Raw genomic sequence first — 22744 nt, 5'->3', positions numbered from 1 at the left:
TATTGTACTATTATTCTGTAGTCTAGAACAGAACTGTATAAAATAGTTCTTATTTTTGACCCACTCAAAGATAAACAAAAATATTCTCAGAGGCTCTCAATAAGAATCTGCCCAAGCAACAGAGACCTCCAAAGCAGAAACGCAATAAACCTCCACCCCTCTTCACAACCCAAAAGACACAACACACAGACTCAGTGTGCCACTCAACCACAGACCATAAGGCAAAACAATGTACCTAACACATTAGTCATAGGTGACACTACAGTCAGGCACACTGATGTTCCACTCACCAGAATAGACAAGGAGAAGGTTACTCAGCTGCCTGTTGGGTGGCAGGATCTGCCACATAACTCATGCACTCAGGTCAATCCACAACAAGTACAAATATGACTCAGTCATTGTCCATGTTGGTGTGAATGACCTGAGACATACCTCCCTGGCCTACATGAAGAGACATGGAGGAGCTCTCCGATCTTGTAACCCAGGCAGGTATGACCCTAGCCCTGAGTAGCATCCTACTTTCGCCCAGAATGATACCGTAGTACAAGGACAAAATTATTGACTTCAACAATTGGCTAAGCTTCTGGTGTCATTCTAAGGGGATCCAGTATCTGTCTGTCTGGGACGACATGGTCAACAGGCCACGATGCTTTGTCAGAGATGACCTACACCTGTTGCCCCTGGGATTCCGGATACTGGCTAAGGCTCTTGCCACCCCTGTAGTGCCTTTTTTGGGCAAGGTTCAAATGATAAATCCACCACTGTAACAGATACAGGCAAGCAAAGGGTAATGCTACTCAACGCTATTAGTCTAAACCTCAAAATGCACTCACTCGAGGCAATCCTTAAAATGGAGAACATTAATATCTGTGCAGTAACTGAAACCTGGTTCAAGGCTCCAGAGAGCACCCCAGCATTACCAGGTTATAACTCATACCATACCTTTCGGCCATCTAACCAGGACCAGAACACCAAGAGCGGAGGTGTGTCCATATTCATTAAGGATAACCACACCTCCAGGCTAGTTGCCCAACATAATGCATCCGAAATTATCCAAGTGCAACTAACTCTGGGCAAAACTGCAATCCATATTGTAGTTTGCTACAGATCCCCCACCATGCCCCAGGATTCCCGCTCCTCTTTTCTTGATATGCTAGAAAATATTAGGGTTCAACCAAACACCCTAATAATGGGCGATTTCAACTACCCCACCATTAACTGGGAAAACTACTTATGTACCATCTCCTTCACTCAACGCTTTCTAGAATTCATAAACTCCAATGCCCTGGATCAACTTATCCACACCCCTACCAGGGGCAATAATACCCTAGACCTAATCATTACCAACATGAGTGACCGGTGTTCCACACCTGAGGTCAACTCCTCCCTCGTTGGTCAGATCCAATCATAAGCTAATCACCATAGATATCCACATCCTGCCCCCACCCCCCATTAAGGAAGCCAGTATAAAAAAAACTTTTCCAAAGCCAACTTCATGCTTCTTAAAATAGAAGTGATCAACTTCACAACACCCATGAAAATGGACAATACAGTTATGAATGCTGAATCTTATACAAATGCACTCTATAAGCACTTACATTAGTGCATGGATCGTGCTATCCCTAACAGAACCAAGAAACTATCCTCCAAAAAAAGGAAGCCAATCTGGTAGTCCCCTGCTAAAAACAAACTCTACAACAGAAGGAAGAAATTGTTGCAAAAGAGAGTAAAATCTCATGAGTGGAGGAGCTCCCTGGTCAGCCTCAGTTAGAAGCGGAGGTCCCTCATAAAATCCTTCAAAGTCAGCTACGAAAACAAGATTGCAAATGACTCTAAGGACAATCGCAAAGCATTCTATAGCTATGTTGAGAATCTCAATGGCAACACTCAGATCTGTTCTGAGTTACAGCACAATGGCACAAAAATTACGGAACCAACTGATATCGCCAGCATCCTGGCTGATAGATTCAGTGCTAACTTTACCCCCCCACACCCTAAAGAGCCCATATCTATACCGGAAGAATGCAGTGCCCCTGCAATCACAACTGAACAGGTAAAAACTGCACTCTCCAAAGCCAAGAACACAGCATTCATGGGACTGGACAACATCCCAGGCTGCGTCCTACATGAACTTCAAAATGAACTGGCCTGCCGACCTAAGCACCATGTTCAATCATAGTCTCACGACAGCCTTTGTACCCACCAAATGGCACACAGCAACAGTTATACCGCTCCACAAAGGGGGAGCCAACAAGGACCCCGGGAACTATCACCCTATTAGCCTGACAAGCCTGGTTTGCACAGCCATGGAACGTATCATCATGGAACTCAAAGACATGGATAACCTCCAAACTCTGGACCCCATCCAGTTCGGGTTTGTGAAGGGCAGATCAGGTCTCCTGAACCTGATCGACTTCTTTGAAACAGTCACAAAAGCTGTAGACAATGGTAAGGCAGTTCACACAGCCTATCTTGACCTCGACAAGGCTTTTGACACCATCCCCCATTCTGGAATCATAGATAAACTCACTAAACTTGTCATAAATCCATACGTCACTAGATGGGTTGCCAATTGGCTCACTGACAGAAGCCACATTGCAAAAGTTGCAGACTCCAAATCTGACTTCAAACCGGTGAAAAGTGGAGTACCACAGGTTCAGTCTTGGGTCCTCTACTGTTTGGGATCTACTTCTCTGAAGTATGGGCTAACACAGAGGGCCTCTGGCTGATGAAGTTCGCAGATGACTGCAAACTAGGTGCCACAGTCGAGACCCAAAACGACATGGACATCCTACAGAAGGGCCTCAAGTGTCAGAGCCATGGCCTCTCTGTACCTATGAACTACCACATAGACGGTAGTCCACTTAACGCCAAAGGTGTGATAAGAGACATTGGGACTCAGGTGGACTGTAGTCTCTCCTTTGATAATCACATCGCCACAGTAGTCAGGAAATCCTTCTACGTGGCACATCTCATCAAGAAAGGGTTCTCATCCAGGAAAAAAGAGGTCATTGTTCCCCTCTACTTGGCTCTCATAAGACCCATTATTGAGTACAATGCCCCTTTTGGAATGTACCTCAAGACATCTGCAACAGCTGGTAAGGCCACAAAAATACCTCACAAAGAGGATTAAAGGACTCAAACATATGCCCTACCCCGACTGTCTCAAAAAACTCCAGCTTTACTCCGTAGCATATCGCCTACTTCAAGGTAATCTCTGCCTAACATACAAAGCTGTGTCAAACCCAGAGCTGTTGGACTTGCTACACCTAAAGAAATCCCAATCCCTCCGAGCCACACGCTCTACAGACCTTAACCTTGTCACCACAATAAATGTTGGAGGGATATATTCTTGTCCCAGAGACTTCCCTTACTCTGGAACAAGCTACCTATCTATGTCAAGCAGAGTTCCTCACTAGTACTCTAAGAAAAATCTTGACGAGTGGATGGGAAACAGGAAATTCACCCCGGGGATCATTTCTGTGGCCCTGCTTGACAGTGACACAGGAAATGAACCTTTTTGGGTGGCGAAAGCCAGGGAACCTTGTTGACTAGGCTTACACAGACCCTTGAGCCAATAGCCTAGTACCTACCTATGTATAACTTCTTGATACTTTACCATTGTAAATGTACCTCTTTTTTGTAATATTGTTACTTTTATCTGGAGCTTTTCCCTCGGGTCTACATTGAAAATGGGCCCCTGGCTGAGTTGGACCAACCCGGTTAACAAATGGCAATAAATAACTAAATTTTAAAAAATAAATAAATAAATATATATATATATATATATATATATATATATATATATATATATATATATATATAGTTACTACTGTTTCAGTCATCCCCACCAATGCTTTCAGAAAGCGAACAAAGTTTAAGTTTTGAATGAAATGCGAATTCCAAAAGAAAAACGAATCAACGCACATTTTGACTGCTCTACATCCAAAACGAGTGCTAACATGGGTCCAAAAGGGGGAGCGGGATTGCCGTTCGATGCATTTGTGTTCGGTATTTTTCATATTTGCTGCACTGCATTCGATACACGGACCGTCGACATTGTGACTGTCGTCTAAACGGTGGTAAACCTATATTATATATATCTATATAGATATATATGGGTCACCTTTAATTCACCTCAAGTTCATTTGCCCGACAGAAATTTCAGGCAGCCCAATTGCCCGACAGTTCATTTGCCCGACAACTAGAAAAAGACAAGTAAAAGGAATATACAGTTGGGGGGGTGTGGGGGGCAAAGTCCCCCCCACTATGATTTTATATTGTCCAGTTTGGCTTTTTATTGTTCCCTAAAACCAAAGTAGGTGGGGGGGGGGGTTGCACTACAGTGGGGAACAAGACATACCTTTTACTTGCCTTTTTCTAATTGTCGGGGAAATGAACTGTCAGGCAATTGGGCTGTCTGAAATTTCTGTCGGGAAATGAACCGTCAGGCAAATGAAGGTGACATATAGATATATATATATATATATATATATATATATATATATATATATATATATAAACACATGTATATATACACACACACACACACACACACACACACACACACACACACACACACACACACACACACACACACACACACACACACACAGGGTTCCTATTAAATGATCCAAGAAGCTTCTTTCGAATGTGTCTTGATCGAACTTGAAAGCACGAAAAGGCAAAATAGCAAAACGGCATATAAGCAAATTTCACTGGGAAAGAAATTGCTTGGCCGCTTCCGTTACTTTGCCATTTCAGTGACTATAGTGCGATCTCGGAGTTGGTATATTTAAGTGGGGGGGGGGCACAACCCTCTACATGTAGGGGGTGCGGGTGGGGGGCTGAAGCCCCCAACTTCATGTAATGTTTAAAAAAAAGGTTTTCTTTGTTTTTTGTTTTGTGGAACGGCGATTTATTTCCCTTGGAAAAAAATCACTCTTGTAAGCATTCAAGATTGTAAGCTTTCGCTTACATAGTAATGTCTTTCGGCTTTTCCCGGTTAGGGGTTGCCACAGTGGTCCAGTTATGATTGGTAGTAGATTTTTACGGTGCCGAAGTGCCAGCCGGATGCCCAACCTTCAAGGAAGGCACGCCCATTCACGCATGCACCTATCTGCATGCCTTTAACGTAACTCAACCGCTGGGAGGACATGCAGACTCCACACAGAAGGCGCTCCAGCCGAGAAACGAACCGGAGAACCTCTTGCTGTGAGGCGACAACGCTAACCGCTGCACCACCACGGCCTATTCCACCACTGCGGCCCATTAAGCTTTCGCTTACATGGGTTCTATAAATCATCGTTCGCTTTTTTAAGTGTTCGATGATTTAACATAGACCCTATACATATACATATATAACTCAAAACTATTCCTTCGTCTGGGAGATGTTGAAGCTGCAACGGCAGCATCATTATCTAGTGAATCTCCTCAGAAAAGATGGTTATGGGATAGTGGAACTCAAGCTTTTTAGGAGATCTGCTGCCAACAGAGAGAGAGAGGCACCAGGGTGACCAGTCCTTTTGTTACTATGTCATTACAAAACCAGACCACATCTGGTGATTTCACTTCATCTTGCCAGGAGAACAAGGATCATGCACCAGCAGGATGTTAAAAGGGAGTCAAACCACACCATTTCATAGTTTCATAGTATAGTACTAGGCTATCTGCCCTGGGGCATTTGTAAGCCTAGCCATAGTGATGTGGCTTTTGCCACCCCATGAAATGGTACAAAAATGTACAGAATAAATCTAGAATACTGTGCCTCTGTCTAGTAGTGACATAGTGAAGGTCCCCTTATATAATAGAATTAGTTTACTGTGCCCCTGTCTAGCAGTGACACAGATGTAACCCCTGGGGTAAACTTACGATCTCCCATCCACTCATCAAGATTTCTCTTGAAGAGAGTCAGTGAGGGGCTCTGCCTAATACGAACTGGGATCCTGTTCCAAAGCATGGGAAGCCTCTGGGTTATGAATCTATCCCTCCAGCATGTCCATTTTCATACTTGTGCCGAGGTTTAAGTCTTTAGCTCTCGTGGTCCTGATGGATTTGGATTTTTTGAGGTGGAGCATGTCCATCAGATCCTGATTGGACATGGCCTTGTACATCAGGCAGAGATCACCTCTGAGCAGGCGGTATGCTACTGAATAGAGCTGAAGTTTCTTTAGTCTGGCAGAATAAGACATATGTTGGAGACCCTTGATCCTTTTGGTGAGGTACTTTTGTGGTCTCTCCAGCTGTTGCAAGTGCCGGGTGAGGTACATACCAAATGGGGCATTGTACTCAATCATGGGTCTGATGAGGGAGGAATATAGGGGTACAATGACATCCTTGGATCTGGATGTGAAACCCTTCATGATGAGGTGTGCAAGGTAGAATGTTTTTCTAACCACTTTGGCAACGTGGGTGTCAAATGAGAGGTCGCTGTCTACTTGGGTCCCTAGGTCTCTGATTACTTTTTCCGTACTCAGTGGGTTGCTGTCTATGTGATAATTTGTGGGTACTTTGTTTTTCCAAAGGGATGACTATACATTTTTGGCATTTAGTTTAAGGCCGTGACTACGGCACCAGTTGTCCGTTTCAGTGAGGCCTTTTGTAGGATGTGTGTATCTGCTGGTGTATCGACTATGGCGCCTAGTTTGCAGTCATCTGCGAACTTTGTCAGCCACAGCCCTCCCATGTTTGCTTTAACATCTGAGAAATAAATGCCGAACAAGAGGGGTCCCAGGACAGATCCCTGTGGGACACCACTTGTGACTGGCTTTGAGTCTGACATTGCTCCAGCGATTTTAACTTTATGGGTTCTGTCCTTTAGCCAGTTTGCAACCCATCTAGTGACATAAGGGTTTACTTTTAAGCTGTTTAGCTTATCTATGATGCCTGAGTGGGGTATTGTGTCGAAGGCCTTAGCCAAGTCCAGGTATGCTGTATGGACTGCTTTGCCCTCATCAATGCCTCTAGTGACTGTTTCAAAAAAGTCAACCAGGTTTAAAAGGCAGGATCTGCCCTTTACAAAGCCGAACTGGGTGGGGTCAAGCGTCTGTAAGTCCCCTATGTCTCCGTTTATGAGTTCCATAATGATTCTTTCCATAGCTTTGCAGACCAGGCTAGTCAAGCTTATGGGGCGGTAGTTTCCAGGGTCTGTAGAGGCACCCCCCTTGCGGAGTGGGTCCACTGTTGCTGTACGCCAGTGTTCAGGTACATATCCCAAGTAAGGCTAAGGTTAAATAGCATTTTTATGTGTGGGTTTAGCTCCTCTTGATGTTCCCGTACCACGCAACCCGGAGCACCGTCAGGTCCCATCGATGCTGATCTTTACTTTGTTTAGGGCGGTTCTCACTTGGACATCTGAGATGACAGGGAGATTACATTCAGCTGGGATAAGTATTTCTTCTTTTGGGGGTGAAGGAGGCGAGAAATTTGCACTGAACCTGTCAGCCAGAATGTTAGCAATATCTGTGGGTTCAGTGTATTTTTTGTTGTTGTGAACCAACTCTGAGCATATCTGAGGGTTTCCGCCCAGGTTTCTAACATAGTTGAAGAAGGCTTTGTGGTTATCTTTAGTGTTCTTAGCGATTTTTCTCTCAAAGTTTGCCTTGGATGTTTTTATGAGAGAACGTAGTTTTCTGCTAATGTTGATCAGAGATGTCTTCCCTTCATGGGATTTCGCTCTGACATGCAGTAGCTTCCTTCTTTTGTTATACAATTTGTTTATGGCTGAGGTCCACCAGCGAGGACGCTTACATTTGGTGGAGAGGGACTTGGATTTGTTTGGGATTGCATGATCCATGCATTCTTGGAGATGTCCATAGAAAGCATTTGTGAAGGATTCGGCATTGTGGGATGTGGTATCCACTGGCACAGTGGGCTTAAAGGATACCATCTCAGTCTTAAGAAGAGTGAAGTCTGCTTTTGAGAAGTTTTTCACTGTGGTCTTTTGTGCTGGGGGTGGAGGTGGGATATGTATATCCAGGGTGATTAGTTTGTGGTCAGATCTCACTAGTGAGGGGTATACTTCCGGTGTGGAGCATTTTGTCCCCATGTTTGTGATGATCAGGTCTAGTATATTATCTCCCCTAGTGGGAGAGGTGACTAGTTGTTCCAGTGCATTTGAATTTATGAATTCCAGGAACCTTTGGGCTAGGGTATTAGGGCTAGAATAATGTACCCAATCTATGTTTGGGTAGTTGAAGTCTCCCAGTATGATGGTATTTTGTGATACATTCATATCCTCCAATGTCTTCAGGAAGGCTGAGTAGGGTTCTTGAGATTGGGAGGGTGATCTGTAACATGCTACCAGTTGTATAGCAGTTTTTCCTATGGTTAGTTGCACCTGTATGGTCTCTGATGCTTCATGTGCTGCTACTAACCTGGAGGTGTGGGTGTCCTTTATGAATATGGACACTCCCCCTCCCTTTGTGGTTCGGCCAGGGTTTTGGGGCCGAAAAGCATGATACGAGGTATAGCCTGGTAGCGCTGGGGTGCTCTCAGGACCCTTGAACCAGGTTTCAGTTACTGCACAGACGTCGATGTTCTCCATGCTGAGGAGTGCATCAAGTGCCTGCATCTTGAGATTTAGACTTCTGGCGTTGAGCAGCATTACCCTTAGTTTTTTTCCATTTTTACCTACCAAACTGTGACTTTCTTTAGAATGCTGGGATTATGTTATGCAAATCAGAAAATAATGAGCAGCATATCCTGAAATAAAATCACAAAACAAAGAAATAAGTATCCTGCACAATGGAGAAAGTACAGTTGTGTACACCGAATACCAGACACACAATATTTCTGTGTCAGATGCTGTCGCTCCAGGACTGACGTCAGGTCAACAGGGGTATAAAAACAGGCAGCAGACACCATTACATCAGTTCTTCTTGCCCCAAATATCAGGAGCACCCACATAGGGAGCTAGGTTATGGTGGGGAAAACACCACCAGTAAAAAGTAAATACCAATACCAATACCCCAGAAGGGGTTAGTAATAACCATAGATAGGGGACAGAGAGAGAAAACACCAGGGGGCTGGAGGGAGGGAAACCAGGACTGCAACAGTAAATCACTCCAACATCTACATTTATGGTAAGTGTACAGATCTGTACTATGTTCTTCGTGTTTCACTGTTGCAGTCATCACACTTAGGGGGCTGGCTAGTATGCCTTGCAAGACTGCTGTAGCAAATCCTGCCCTGGATTTGGAAAAGATAGGCAGGTGGTAATGCTTGGTGAAGGTGTGTACAGAACTTCAGGTAGCAGCCTCCAGGATGTCCCTGGTAGGGTCTCCCCTGAGAAATGCTGTAGAGGTAGATGTTGCCTAGTGGAATGTGTTCTGACCCCCTGAGGGGTTGGTTTCCCACGGTGCTTGTAGCAGAAATGGATGCAGTGTGCTATCCATTTGGAAATAGTTTGTTTTGAAATGGCTTTGCCCTATGCCCCTGTTGCAAAGCTGACTAGTAGCTGGTCAGATTTTCTGAAGGGCTTAGTCCTATCAAGGTAGGATCTGAGCTGTCTGTACCTGTTTAAGGAGTGCAGGATCCTTTTCCCTTTATTTTGAGGATTAGAGAAGAAGGTTGGCAAATGGATGGATTGACTGAGAGCCACACTGGACACCACTTCAGGCATAAAGGAAGGGTTAGCCCTGAGGGAAACCCTGTCAGCATGGAAAATAAAAAGAAGTTATGCACTCACCATAACATTCCATGTTGGTAGTCCACCTCACCCTTCATTTTTACATATGGGTTCAGAGCCGATCCTCGGCTCCGACTCGGCTGATTTTCAAGCTCGAAAAATTCTGGTTGGCTCGTGGCTAAGCAGGTAATCCCATGGTGCACCAGTGCAATCCCCAAATCTTGTTTGCTGCTCGCTAGAAACAGAAAGAAACCCCTAACCAACAAACCGGGGTCGCCAACCAAGAAATTTAAAGTATTACCTCCAGATCTTCCAGGATGGGGGCAGGAGAGCAGGTTGGTAAAAATGAAGGGTGAGATGGACTACCACCATGGAACGTTATGGTAAGTACATAACTTCTTTATGTTAGGTAGTCCAATCTCACCTTCATTTTTACATATGGGACAGCGTCCCTAGCACCTTATTCTTGGGTGACTCATTGGAAAATACTCCTGAGCACCATGGAGTCAAAGGATGCTCTACCCCTAGAAGCCAAATCCAACTTATAATGAGTAATGAAGGTGTGAGGGGTAGCCCACATAGCTGCTGCACAGATATGATCAATTGGTACCCTGGCTTGAAAGGCTGCAGAGGTAGACAGAGACCTGGTAGAGTGAGCATTGATCCTGTGGGGTAAAGGTCTGCCCTCTGAACTGTAGATAAAAGCTATGCAACTAGAAATCCAGTTAGACAATGTCACCTTAGAAACTGGTAAGCCCAATCTGGAATCGGAAAAAGAAACTAACAACTAGTCTGACTTCCGAAATTCTTTGGTCCATTGCAAATAAAAACGTAGCTGTCTGTGAACATCCAGCTGGTGGAAACGATATTCGGCTGCATTGCTATGATTGGGAAAGAAAACTGGAAGCTCAATGGACTGATTCAATGTGGCAGAAGAACAAACTTTGGGAACAAACGAAGGATTGGTACATAAAGAAACCCTGTCTTTATGAAAGACTAAATAAGGTGGTTTAATAGACAGGGCTTGTAGCTCAGAAACACGTCTGGCTGATGTAATAGCCACTAAAAACAGTCTTCCAAGACAAATATTTTAAGGAAGATGAATGAGACAGTTCAAAGGGAGGGGATGTTAGTTTGGACAACAAAAATTTAAGTCCCAAGAAGCCACAGGTTCTTGTAATGGTGGTCTCAGTAAAGTGGCTCCTCTCAAGAAAGTCTTGCATAGCTTATGAGACATAAGGTTGACATTTGGAGACCCTAAATAAAAATGTGAGATCGCCACCAATTGTACTTTGATGGTGGCCGTGGCAGATCCCCGCTGAAAAAGCTCCGAAAGGAATTCCAGAATCACAGGAATGGGAGCGGTGTAAGGATCCACTTTCATTTTCTGTGCCCAAACAGAGAACCTTTTCCATTTACTGCCATACAGCCTTCTGGCTGAGGGTTTATGCAAGGATAAAAATATGGGACACTGATGACAAAACATCATGAAGCCTGACTAGAGATGGAACTGGAGCAGCCAAGCTGTCAATTTGAGGGTGTGGAGAGAGGGGTGTTGCGAACCCGACGTGGGTCAATAGATCTGGAACTGGGTCCAGAATCCAAGGATCATCCAGGAGAAGAGGCTCGAGGAAGGGGAACCAGACCTGACGAGGCCAGTAAGGAGCAATGAGGATCAAAATTTGCTTCCCAGTCAGTTGGATTTCTGCATCATTTTGGGGATAAGAGGGAATGGAGGAAAGGCATATAGAAGTCCCATGGGCCAATCGTGGACCACAGCGTCTCTGGGTGTTTCCCCCGGAGGGGGAATTAGGGAAAAATAACTGCTGCACTAGGCATTGACTGGACTGGCAAAAAGATTGCAGCAAGGTTGTCCCCATTTTTGGAAAATCTGTTCCACTATTTCCCATTTCAAAGACCACTCGTGAGGCAGCAAGATTGCCCGGCTCAACTTGTCGGCTATCACGTTGGTTGTCCCCGGAATGCGCATTGCCACCAGAAAGCACTGGGAAGAAATAGCCCATTCCCAAACTTGCATGGTCTCTCGACAGAGTGGGTACGATCTGGTACTGCCCTGTTTGTTGATATACCACACAACCGACATGCTGTCCGATTGTATCGCAATCGTCCCTGGAGGAAGAAGGTTCTGAAGTGCTTGCAATGCCAGAAGCACAGCTCTCATCTCCAGAACGCTGATATGCAGATGAGCCTCGAGTTCTTGCCATGTGCCGTGGACAGTCCTGCCAAGATAATGCCCCCCCCATTCGACCTGGGAGGCATCCGTGGTCACAGTGGCAATGGGTTGAGCAGGCACAATGGGAGCTCCCGTGAACAAGTTGTTGGGGGATATCCACCAACAAAGGTTCTTTTTGCATGATTCCGTCAGCAAGATAGGGTGACTCAGCGGTAGATATTGGAATGACCATTGGGAAAACAGGAGCCACTGAAGGATTCTCATGTGCAGCCTGGCTAAAGGTATTAACAGAATGGTTGAGGCCATCGTTCCAAGAAGTTGAAGAATCCATTTTGCTTTGACTTTTCGAAGCGGAAGACGACGCTGAACTTGTGAGATGAGGTTTCGTGCTCTTTCGGCAGGAAGACGAACTGTCATATCCACTGTGCCTACCTCTGCGCCTATAAAAATCATAGATTGCGAGGGCAGTAATGCAAACTTTTCCCAGTTTATGGAGATCCCTAGTTGAGCACAAAGCTGAATGATGGCGTCCCTGTTTTGGAGGAGTAGATGCCTGGTGGGGGTGGTCAGGAGCCAGTTGTCCAAATACAGAAACACCTGGAATCCCTGACGTCTCAGGTGAGCTGTCACTACTGCCATGCATTTGATGAACACCCTGGGGGCTGTGGTGAGACCAAAGGGCAGAGCACGAAACTGATAATGGCTGGCTCCCAGCCGAAAGCGCAGATACCTTCTTGATGCCTTGTCCATTTTTATACTCCCTAACAACGGGAGTATCGACTGCAGTGTGGTCATCCGAAATTTGTCCTTTTTCACGGATTCGTTTAATCTGCTGAGGTCCATCATTGGCCTCCAGTCTCCGGTTCATTTTGGGACTAAAAAGAACCTGGAGTAAGTTCCGGATCTGGTCTGCTGGGATGGGCTGGATGACTCAACTTGTTGATCTCCACAGTTGCCTGATCCCTGTGATTGGGTGGAACATCTGGGATCTTTTTGGGAACAAACGGTGGAAGGGAAAAGGGTATGATATAGCCTCTGGTAACAACTCTTTGTAACCACTTGTCTTGGGTTATATTTAGCAAGGCTTCTGAATACAAAGAAATGCGATCCCCGACTGGCCCCACGTCAGGAGCGCTGATAAGGCCGCCCTCGAAAGGAATCACGGCCTTGCTGGTATTGCTGACCGCCCCTGCCTCTACGGCGACGTCTACCATTTCATCCTCCTCTACCTCTGGAGGAGGATGTGTCCGGAAAGGCCCTTTGGGACCTTTTGAACCACATTTTACCTCCCCTTTGACCTTTGGGGCATTGTCGAGAGGGGACGGTAAAATGGACTCCCACAGCAGAGAGAGTCTTTCCTTCCTACTCACACCGAGTGAGTGTTTCTTTCACCTTGGATCCAAACAAGGAGGAACCATCAAATGGGGCGTTGGTGAAGGTTGACTTAAAAGGCTCCGCAAAGTTACACAAGCGCATCCAGGAGTGGCGCCTAAGGGCAACTCCTGAACCCGCTGCTCTGCTCGCTCCATCAGCCGCATGGGAGATAAGCCGCATGGAGGAGTTAACTACAGAATTTAGGGTGGACAACTGTGCAGAGATCCTATAAGGGACTCCCTCAGTACAAGCACCTTGTATGGAATCTTCTAATTCCTTGAGGAGATCCCTCTGCAACCTCGTGAAATGGGTAAGACAGTTCAGAGATTGAAGTGTGAAAGCCGCTGAACTAAATACATGCTTCCCAAATCTGTCCATCTGTCGAGACTCATTGTTTGGCGGATGAACAGAGGAAGAAGTTTCCGCCAAATCCTTCTTCATGGCCGCCGCCAACACCATGGCATCTACGGGAACAACCTTAGACAAGAATTCTTTTCCAGGAGGGGAAGACAGGAACTTATTTGGTCTTCTAGGAACTGGCTCCATGGCATCGGGAGTATCCCACACCTTCAGACTAACCAGCTCCATTAGCTCGTCGAAAGGTGGAGACACCCAAGAGGCAGAGGGTTGAGACCCGAAAGCCTTCAGGTACACTGACTCTTCATCAGAAGGGTTGACAGTGGGCCAGTCGCACCTCTGTTTAAGGATCTCTAGAATGTCCACAAAGGAGACATCATCAGAGGACGACTTGGGGGACCCCTCAGACTCCTCGAGGTCAGTGTCCGATGTCACAGACTCATCCTGGGAGTCAATATGCTTCCTCTTGCATACTCTCTTCCGAGGGGGCTTCTCGAAAGGACCTTCTGGGGAGGCCCCGGAAGAGTGGGGGCCACCAGCCGGTGGCTCCTGAGGCTGCGGGTCTCTGCTGTCTCCGGAGAGAGTAGGGACTGAGACCGAAGTGGGAGCCCTGGGGGGAAGAGTCCTTGTACCACTGGCAGGGGCTGTAGATTGCGACAGCACACTCCTCATCACCTCAAAAGCAGACCTCTCTGGCTCTGAAGACCGTCCCCACTCCGAAGAGACAAAGGACGGTGCTGGAGCCCGAGCCATCGGCTCTGAGATGGATGCAAGGTCCGAACTCACCCTGGCAGAAGCACCGAGAGGAAGGCTCGGAACAGATGAAGATCGATTCAAACCCTCCCAATCTGTGCCGACAGAAGAGCTTCAGTCCCTGGACACGACGGACGGAGCCGAGCGTGTCGGAGCCGAACTCAGCTCCAATGCAACAGCAAGGGGAGTCGGAACCGAGGGTTCCTCCTTTGGTAACAAGCACTCCGGCTCCGAAAAGCCAACATGGCTCGGAGGAGGAATCACAGATGAGGGCAAAACTGGTTTGACTAGCTCCAGAGCCGAGTGGGTCGGAGCCAACAAAAATTTAGGCAGAACAGACGACTTCAGGAGTCTCAATACTACCCTCTCCACATCTTCTTCCGAAAGACTCCTGGAAGATAAAGTTGGGGATCTCGACTGGAGATTTGATCAGCAAGGAGACCGGTAGGGACTCTACAGACCGGCTCTGAGCAGAAGAGTCAACTATTTCCAAAGGTTAAGCAGTCGGCACCGAAGCACCTGTGACTGACTCTGAAACCATGGTGTTCTCCTTTGGCTCCGATTACTGAGGAGTCGAGAGGCAGATTTTGTTAAATTTGGAAGGCGGCTCCGAAACACCAGCCGGTGCCGGAGAAGGCCTTTTTGAATCTTTTGATTTTGAGTCAGATCTTGACTTTGAAGACTTAGACGAAGAAGCCAACGAACCAGATAAGGCTTCCTAGAAGGTTGGCTTCAGAAGACCCATGAGTATCAGTTTGTTCTTTCTCTCCTGCAACACGCTAGGAGAGAAAGCATGACAGAACAAACATGATTCCTGCAAATGGATGGCTCCCAAGCAGTAGACACAGCTACTGTGGCCATCCGTCAAAGACATTTTCTGGGAGCACTTCATACATTTTTTGAACCCAGAGGGTTTGTGCTCCTTGCTATCTTTCGACATTGCAAACACACAAGCAAACCAGAAAAGAAAAGAGAAAGAGAATAACTGAGGACTAGGTCCTCTAACTAAAACGGGCCTAGTCCTGCAGAAGAATTACACGAGGACTAGGTCCTCTAAGTTAAACAGGCCTAGCCTGGTGTAAGAGAAACTAGGTCTTTCAACTAAAATAAACAGAGATTCAGTCACACAGGAAAATTTCCAAATAAATTGCAATAAAGTAGTAACACAAGGACTAGGTCTTCTAAGTTAAACGGGCCTAGCCCTGTGAAAGAACTGGGTCTTCTAAGTCAAACAGACCAAGTATACAACACCACACACACACACACACACACACACACACACACACACACACACACACACACATTCAATAAAAGCAGGAAAAAATTTGCATCTGCAATAGTGATTAAGACTTTAGCGGATCCCCGCCAAAGACCACCAGTTAACAATAACCGATTAACAGTAAATTAAATCCATAGGAGCCCCTATTGATCAAGAACGGTGAAACCGCCAAAACTAACGATCTAGGCAATAAAGCGCAACTGCGCCTAACTAATGGTACACAGGATACTACTAAGGTCACACAAGACCCCAAGACAATTAAGGTAAAGCCCTATATATGTATATATATTTTCTAGTAAATATGCAAAAACCACTAGTTAATGAAAAAATGCAAAAGACTTAGCCAGAGCCAAGAGAAGCACATCCGAACTCGTCGACGCGGCAAATGAGATCTGGGGATTGCACTGGTGCACCACGGGATACCTGCTTAGCCACGAGCCAACCAGAAGTCTTCGAGCTTGAAAATCGGCTGAGTCGAAGCCGAGGATTGGCTCCAAACCCATATGTAAAAATGAAGGTGAGATTGGACTACCTAACACTGAAGGGTTCCACAGCCATCAGTGCTTGTAGCTCAGACACACTTCTAGCTGAAGTGATGGCTAGACGCAAGGCTGTTTTCCAAGAGACGAATTTTAACTCTGCTGATGCAGCAGGTTCAAAGGGGAGGAAGCGTGAGCTTTCCCAGTACAAAGTTAAGGTCCCAAGCAGGGGTGGGTGCTCTCCTTGGTGGCCTTAAGTTGTTTGCCCCTCTGAGGAGCTGTTTGATAAGAGGGTGAGAGAAGAGAGGTGGCTCAGTGTTGTAATGAGCAGAAATGGCTGAGGCATGTATCTTAATGGAGGAGAAGGACAGGCCTTTGTGGAGTAGATCTGCTAAGTAATCCAGGATAAGAGGCAGAGAGGGCAGTGTTGTGTCCTCTCCTTTAGAGTGAATCCATGAGCAGAACCTTTTCCACTTATCAGCATAGGATTTTCTTGTACTGGATCTTTTGGCTTCAAGAATGACATCCAGCATCTGTTTGCTTAAGGTTTCTGGGGGAGAATTCAAGGAATAAGCCAGGCTGCAAGATTTGGGGTTTGCAGTTGTGGATGCAGAATCTGTCCCTCCTGCTGAGAGAGGAGGGTTGGATTCTGGTGTAGGTGCCAGGGTGGCACCGATGTCAGGCTGCGCAGGAGTGGGTACCAGTGCTGGCGTGGCCAGTCCGGGGCAATCAGAATTGTCCTTGGTCTGCCCTGTTTCATCTTGAGTAATACTCTTGAAAGGAGGACCAGAGGGGGAAAGGCATAGATTGAGAGATTTACCCTCTGAAAAGATATGGCATCCATTTTCCAGGCCCTGCTGTGAGGATTCCTGGTGCAGAATTTGCTGAGCTGGTGGTTGTAAGGGTAGGCAAAGAGATCTACCTCTGGGGTCCCCCACCATTTCTGGATCAGAAGGTTGAAGGTGCTGTGCTTCAATTGCCACTCGTGTGGGTCTAGGAGGTTTCTGCTTAAGTCGTCTGCCAGTAAGTTTTGTTTGCCGGGCAGGAATTGAGCTTGTAGATGGACTTGAATGTCCAAGGCCGTGTTTCACAGAGCCATGGCTAGCCTGGGTAGGAATGGGGTCCCCCCTGCTTGTTAATGTACCACATAACTGTGGTGTTGTCTGTTTTTATTAGCAGTTGTCCTGGAAAGATTAGGGATCTGAAAGCTGTCAGGGCATTCTGTATAGCTAGCATCCCTTTTTGGTTGATGTGCAGATGAATTTGACTTGGGCTCCAGTGGCCCTGAATACATGTTCTGTCCATGGGTGCCCCCCAGGCATAGTCTGATGCGTCTGTGGTTAGGGTCTGGGCACCATGGGGTTGAGTAAATGGCAGTCCCTTGTTGTGATTGCATGCTTCTGCCCACCAAAGGAACTCTGTCCTTAGGGTATGACAGGAATGACTGTTTCCAGGTCCTGAGAATGTTGGCAACAAAGACCTTTTAAGTACCATTGGAGTTTCCTCATATGCAGTCTTAAATACAGAATCAGCAGTATACATGAGGCCATGAACCCTAGGGTTTGCATATTTTTCATGCAGATAGCTGGTTCATTTCTTTGAAGTAGTCTGTCAGATAGACTTGTTTTTCCTGAGGTGAGGAATGCCATCTGGGAAGTTGTGTTCAAGCCTGCTCCCAAGAATACAATCTTTTGACTGGGTACTAGTTTTGATTTCTTTTCGTTGATGGTGTACCCCAAGGAAGTGAGAAGGTTTTTTACAAATGTCAGGTGCTGCAGCAGCAATTACTGACTGTCCGCCTGAATCAGGCAGTCGTCCAAATACAGGTAAATTTGGATATTTCTCTGCCTGCAGTATGAAATGGCCGGAGCCAGGCATTTTGTGAATACTCTGGGCGCAGTAGATAAGCCAAAAGGAAGTGTAGAGAACTGATAATGCATAGACCCTGCCCTGAAACGCAGATACTTCCTGCAGGGTTCCCTTATGGGGATATGCAGATAGGCTTTTTTTTAAGTCTAGGGTGACTAACCAGGCATCCTTGGCTAGCATAGGAAGAAGCTGTTGCAGGGCAAGCATTTTCAATTTTGGTACCACTAGGAAGGTGTTGAGAATGGAAAGATGCAGGATTGGGCACCAAGAGCCCTCTTTCCTGGGTACCAGAAAGAGTCTGGAGTAGAATCCTTGACCCCTGTGTTCTATTGGAACCAGCTGAACAGCTCTGATATTGAGCAGGGAAAGTCCTTGGTTTTGAGCCTCTGCCCACTGGTGTGGAGGAAGGTCTGGAAACCCGCATGGGGTTGGCAGTGAATGGAAATAAAATTTGTACCCCTGGGATACAATGTTGAGGACCCACCGGTTCTGAGTGATGGACATCCAGTTTTTTGCATGAAGTGCAAGTTTCCTCCTAAGGGCACAAGCAATTGGGCAGGGCTGGGGAGTGGAGTAAAGAAGTCATTGTGAGCTTTTTCCATAAGGAGGTGGCTTACCACTCCCTGCTTTAGGAGTGGGGGCACTCCATTGCTTAGATCTCTGCATACCCTGAGACTGAGGTCTGGGTGGTCTGTTTCCCCTGGGTCTGGTTTGAGAAGGCCTGGAGGGGGCTGGAAAGGACCAATGTTTGGAAGGGCAATGCCTTCTGAATCTAGGGGGTTGCACTTGTAAGAATTCTTTAACAGTCTGCATAGACTTAGCTTTTTCTTCCATCTTTTTAAGAACCTCTTCTGCTCTGGTGCCAAACAAACAGTCTTTATTCAAAGGAGTGTCTAGTAACTTTGATTTGATATGGTCTGGCAAGGTCTGCTCCTTCAGCCAAGCATGTCTTCTCAGTACCGAGCCAGTGACAGCTGCCCGGCAAGATGCTTCTAGGGTGTCAAAGCCACACTGCAAAGTATGCTTGCTGACTTGGCTTGCAGAGTGCATAAGCTCCTGCAATTCTTTATTTTCTGCACAGTCTGAAAAGGTTGCCACTTTTTGTTTAATAAGTTCCATAATATGTGGCTGGTACTTCAGCATGTGAGACTGACAATTCAATGCCCTAATAGCAAGAGTTGCAGAGGTATATACCTTCTTACCCCATCTGTCCAAAGCTCTGGAATCCCTGTCCGAAGGGGTGGGATTCTTGACTGTAGTAGCCTTAATACCTTTAGGCCCCTGGGAAATTATCTCTGGGTCAGCAGTAGGATTCTTGAAAAGAAATTTGAGAGTATCAGGTACTCTGTAGTACGTCTGGTTTCCTAGGGGAAGGAGGTAAAGTGTCAGGAGTAAGACTAGATTCCATAAAAACATCATCCACAACATCCAGGACAGGGGGTATTGCTAACGGCTTGTGTTACAGCAGCTCTAGAAATTCTCTGAGTCTCTTTTTAGTCTTGGCATTCCCAGTGGAAATGCTCTCATAAGGTATGCAAGGTTTCAACAAAAAAGAATCCTCTGGAGATGAGGCAAAGGGAATGGATTCCTCTGCATCTGAATCCTCATAAGCAGATAAGGGCATGTCTTCAAAATCAGAAATTTCAGAGTCATCGGACTCCTGGTCTGTAGAAGCTGAAGGGGATTGGACTCTGTCTCTTAGCAGGGGAAGGCTGACTTCCCCTAATCAACGTAATAATGTTTTCAGCCATTCTAAGCATTTGTTTTTGTGGCATGGGAATAGGTGAAGGCACTTTGGTCATTGGTTTTCTAGGCGTAGTTCGTAATCTGGGCCTAAGAAACTCGGTAGTTTTGGTTAGAAAAGTCGTTGGTTTGAGTCGAACATCGGTTGAGCGAATAACTGCCTCAGAAGCTGGTGCCTGCTCAGTGGCTCCGGACCCATCCAAGGTAGAGACATCTGCAGGTTCCATAGTCGAAGAGTCTCGCGGCATACCGGACTCCGAATGGGTCTCAGTAGAGGCCTGCGAATCTAGTGAAGCGGGCATCAGGGGCTGCGAAAGTGCCTTACTGAGTACCAGCATACTAGCTTAACGAAGCGTCGTCGGGCAGTTTTGGACCTATGCGGTCTATCTCTGTCTTTATCTTTACTTTTTTTGGAATATCGGTAGTCGGATGGCTTACTGAAGCCATTTCAGAATAAGATTGAGAGTGAAAGTTAGCGACAAATGATTTGGGCTTTAAATAAGGCACAAAAACTGACAGCTAGGGAAGTTGTGGTCTGGGCCTAAACAGGTGACGCAGTAAGAATGAAAATCTTTGTGAGGTATTTGCTTTCCATAGGCAAGACAATTGTTAACTTTTTCTGACATTGGTTAGAGCAAGAAAAAAGGATCCCCAACAGGGTACTTCGCTTTAGAAGACTTCAGGATCATTAAATTCGTAAACGAAAATTCAGGTAGCGGTTTCTTGATTTCGCATTCTGTACTCTGGCACAGTAAATGAGAACTTCATGCTTTATACCTGGGTCAATGACACCAAACTAACACAGAAAATCAGAATTTCTGATTAAGCAAGTGATTGGGGGGGGGCCTGGGCCTCTGTTAAGTTAAGGAGTCTGAAAAGAGGAAGAAAATAAGTTTAATATACACAGAGAGGTCAAGCGCTAGTGATTGGTTTTCACATTTGAAGGATCACCACTTGCCAGTCTAGCCTCTAAATTACTCAAAGCTGAACTCAAAATTGCTTCAGGAAAGCTATCTCAGCATAGAAAGCAATGCACTCTGACATACTCTGCTAAACCCTAGTATATTTCACTCTACAATCCGAAAAGCATACCTGGCTTCTGAGTTTTGTACAATAGGTGGCAGCTGTAGGTGATCACCCACTAACACAAATCGACTGGCATAAAACAAAGGACTGATGCAGACAGGCTGGCTGATCTGGGATGCCTCATCCACAATGCAAAAGTCAAAACGTCGTCGAAAAAATATAGGATGTCTTGTTCCCATACAAGTTGTTGCTACAACTGGCTGAAAAAAGAAAATATCAAACAGAATAAAAGCAGTTAGTCATCTACATTTTTTTTTTACTAAATTCTTAGTAAAATACATGATCATTGAACTTCAAGATGAAATAAAGAGCCTCTGTCAGGCTTCACATTAAGTGGAAAATTATGGTATTGATATTTCGGACTTCATAGTCCATTACACCTTGGGACAATGAAGCAGTTCCTCAGCAATGAAAAATGAGCAACTTGGTGTTGGACTTACCTTGAATTTATGAGGTCACAAATACTGCATCCTTAGAAAGGAAAAAAAAAGGCAGCAAAATCCACCTCTGTATTCTAATGTGTCCTGACATGGGAACAAGCAATGCGTGGCGGGTCTCTGTTACATTCATGTCCGTAGAGCTAGTTGCAAAGGCTTTAGGTTTACATTACAAAATTAAGATAACCCCTCCCTTAGCTAATAGATTAAGATGAGAGTATGTTAATCTGCTGATCTGAAATGCCAAGACTTGCTAATTCTTTTACATTTATTTTGGACTTAATTTTATTTGTGGACCATTAGATCCTTGCCTGGCTTGTATGCCGGTGTCTCTCATCAGCCAGTTATCCTCGATTAATATTAATTTAACGATAACCATTCATTTTAATTACATTATCCTTTATATACAGTTAACAGGTCCAAAAACAAGCAGGTGGGAGGTGTTCTCTGTTTTCGCTAGTGGTTTAGAGTTCAAAAGTAGTTGCTTGCAATTAGCAGCAATTTTGATTGTATGTCGAGCTCCTAATCTCATCAACTGAAACTATATTTATATTGCCCTAGGTTTTATCTCACACACAATATTTCCTGGGATTTTAAATCCAATACCCTTCCTCCAAGTTTGAGCCATTGCCTTTTCAATTTAGGGTCGAAGTTTAAATTCAGTTGCATGCAACTGTTTGCTAAGCCTGTTACTTGAAGGCTGGAATAAAGAATGCAGAGCAATTGAGGCTGAACTGGAACATGGGTTAAATAACCTGCACCATGTTCCTTATGTTAATGATACAAACTGCAGCAGCTTTACTTGAGACAGTCCCACTTCTCCATGCCAACTGCAACTCTCTTCATTTGGTTTCACTTTAGAATCATTACTGCCTTGCACTTTAATTATTCATTTAGTTAGCTACAAGGTCTACTGAAAATTATCCGAGTTGTATTACACTTAACAGGAAATTACAGTGGAACACTAGCCCTAGTTTTAGCATCCTTACTGACAAACTCAGAAATTTGATCAAGCAACTATTGTTTTGCGGCACTGGTTTTCACGGAGCTATTGTCCTGGTCATTCCACAAACCTGTACTAGCTGAAAGCATTCTCAAAGCAGGGAGAATACAAATGCTGAGCTTCTTCAGTGGCATAGAGGAATAAAGACCTGACGACAGCCAGCTGACTGGGGTTCGATTAGTGGCTCAGGAGACTGATACAGTGGCAGGGAAGGGATGAGCACACCCATCCAGGGGCTGGTTACGTGGGTGTTCCTGAAGAGATCCCTGACAGAAACTGACGATGCTGCACTGAAGAGATTAATCCAAAGAGAAGAAAGGGTGGTGGGTATGGCTGACCTTCCATAGTGGCAGGGTGATGCGCTGCATGGCCCCATTGCATGTCTGCCCCTCAAAAGCAAACATGGTGACTGCACTGGGAGAGGGCTAGCTGAAAGTGATAACCTCCCCCGGCCCTGACCCCCTTTGGTTATGGCAACCAGCCACATGTGTTTTGCGTCAAGTCCGAGGGGAGAAAGGAGAAGCTGGCAGATCAATGGTAAA

At 45.7% G+C, this 22744-nt stretch overlaps 1 protein-coding gene across 2 annotated transcripts in view; it reads right to left on the bottom strand.

The window, feature by feature from the left end:
• DNA2 (DNA replication helicase/nuclease 2) overlaps positions 1-22744 on the bottom strand; it is a 1108563-nt gene that overhangs the window by 443798 nt on the left and 642021 nt on the right. For both annotated transcript variants that reach the window (XM_044056952.1, XM_044056951.1), the window contains exon 16: positions 20769-20962. In XM_044056952.1, the coding sequence (XP_043912887.1) occupies positions 20769-20962 (194 nt within the window). The remainder of the gene's footprint in view (positions 1-20768; positions 20963-22744) is intronic.

The sequence above is a fragment of the Protopterus annectens genome, chromosome 14.part0 (assembly GCF_019279795.1).
Source record: "Protopterus annectens isolate FY-2018-M chromosome 14.part0, PAN1.0, whole genome shotgun sequence".
In the NCBI taxonomy this organism is placed as follows: Eukaryota; Metazoa; Chordata; order Ceratodontiformes; family Protopteridae; genus Protopterus; species Protopterus annectens.
This window is presented reverse-complemented; position numbering and strand designations above follow the sequence as displayed.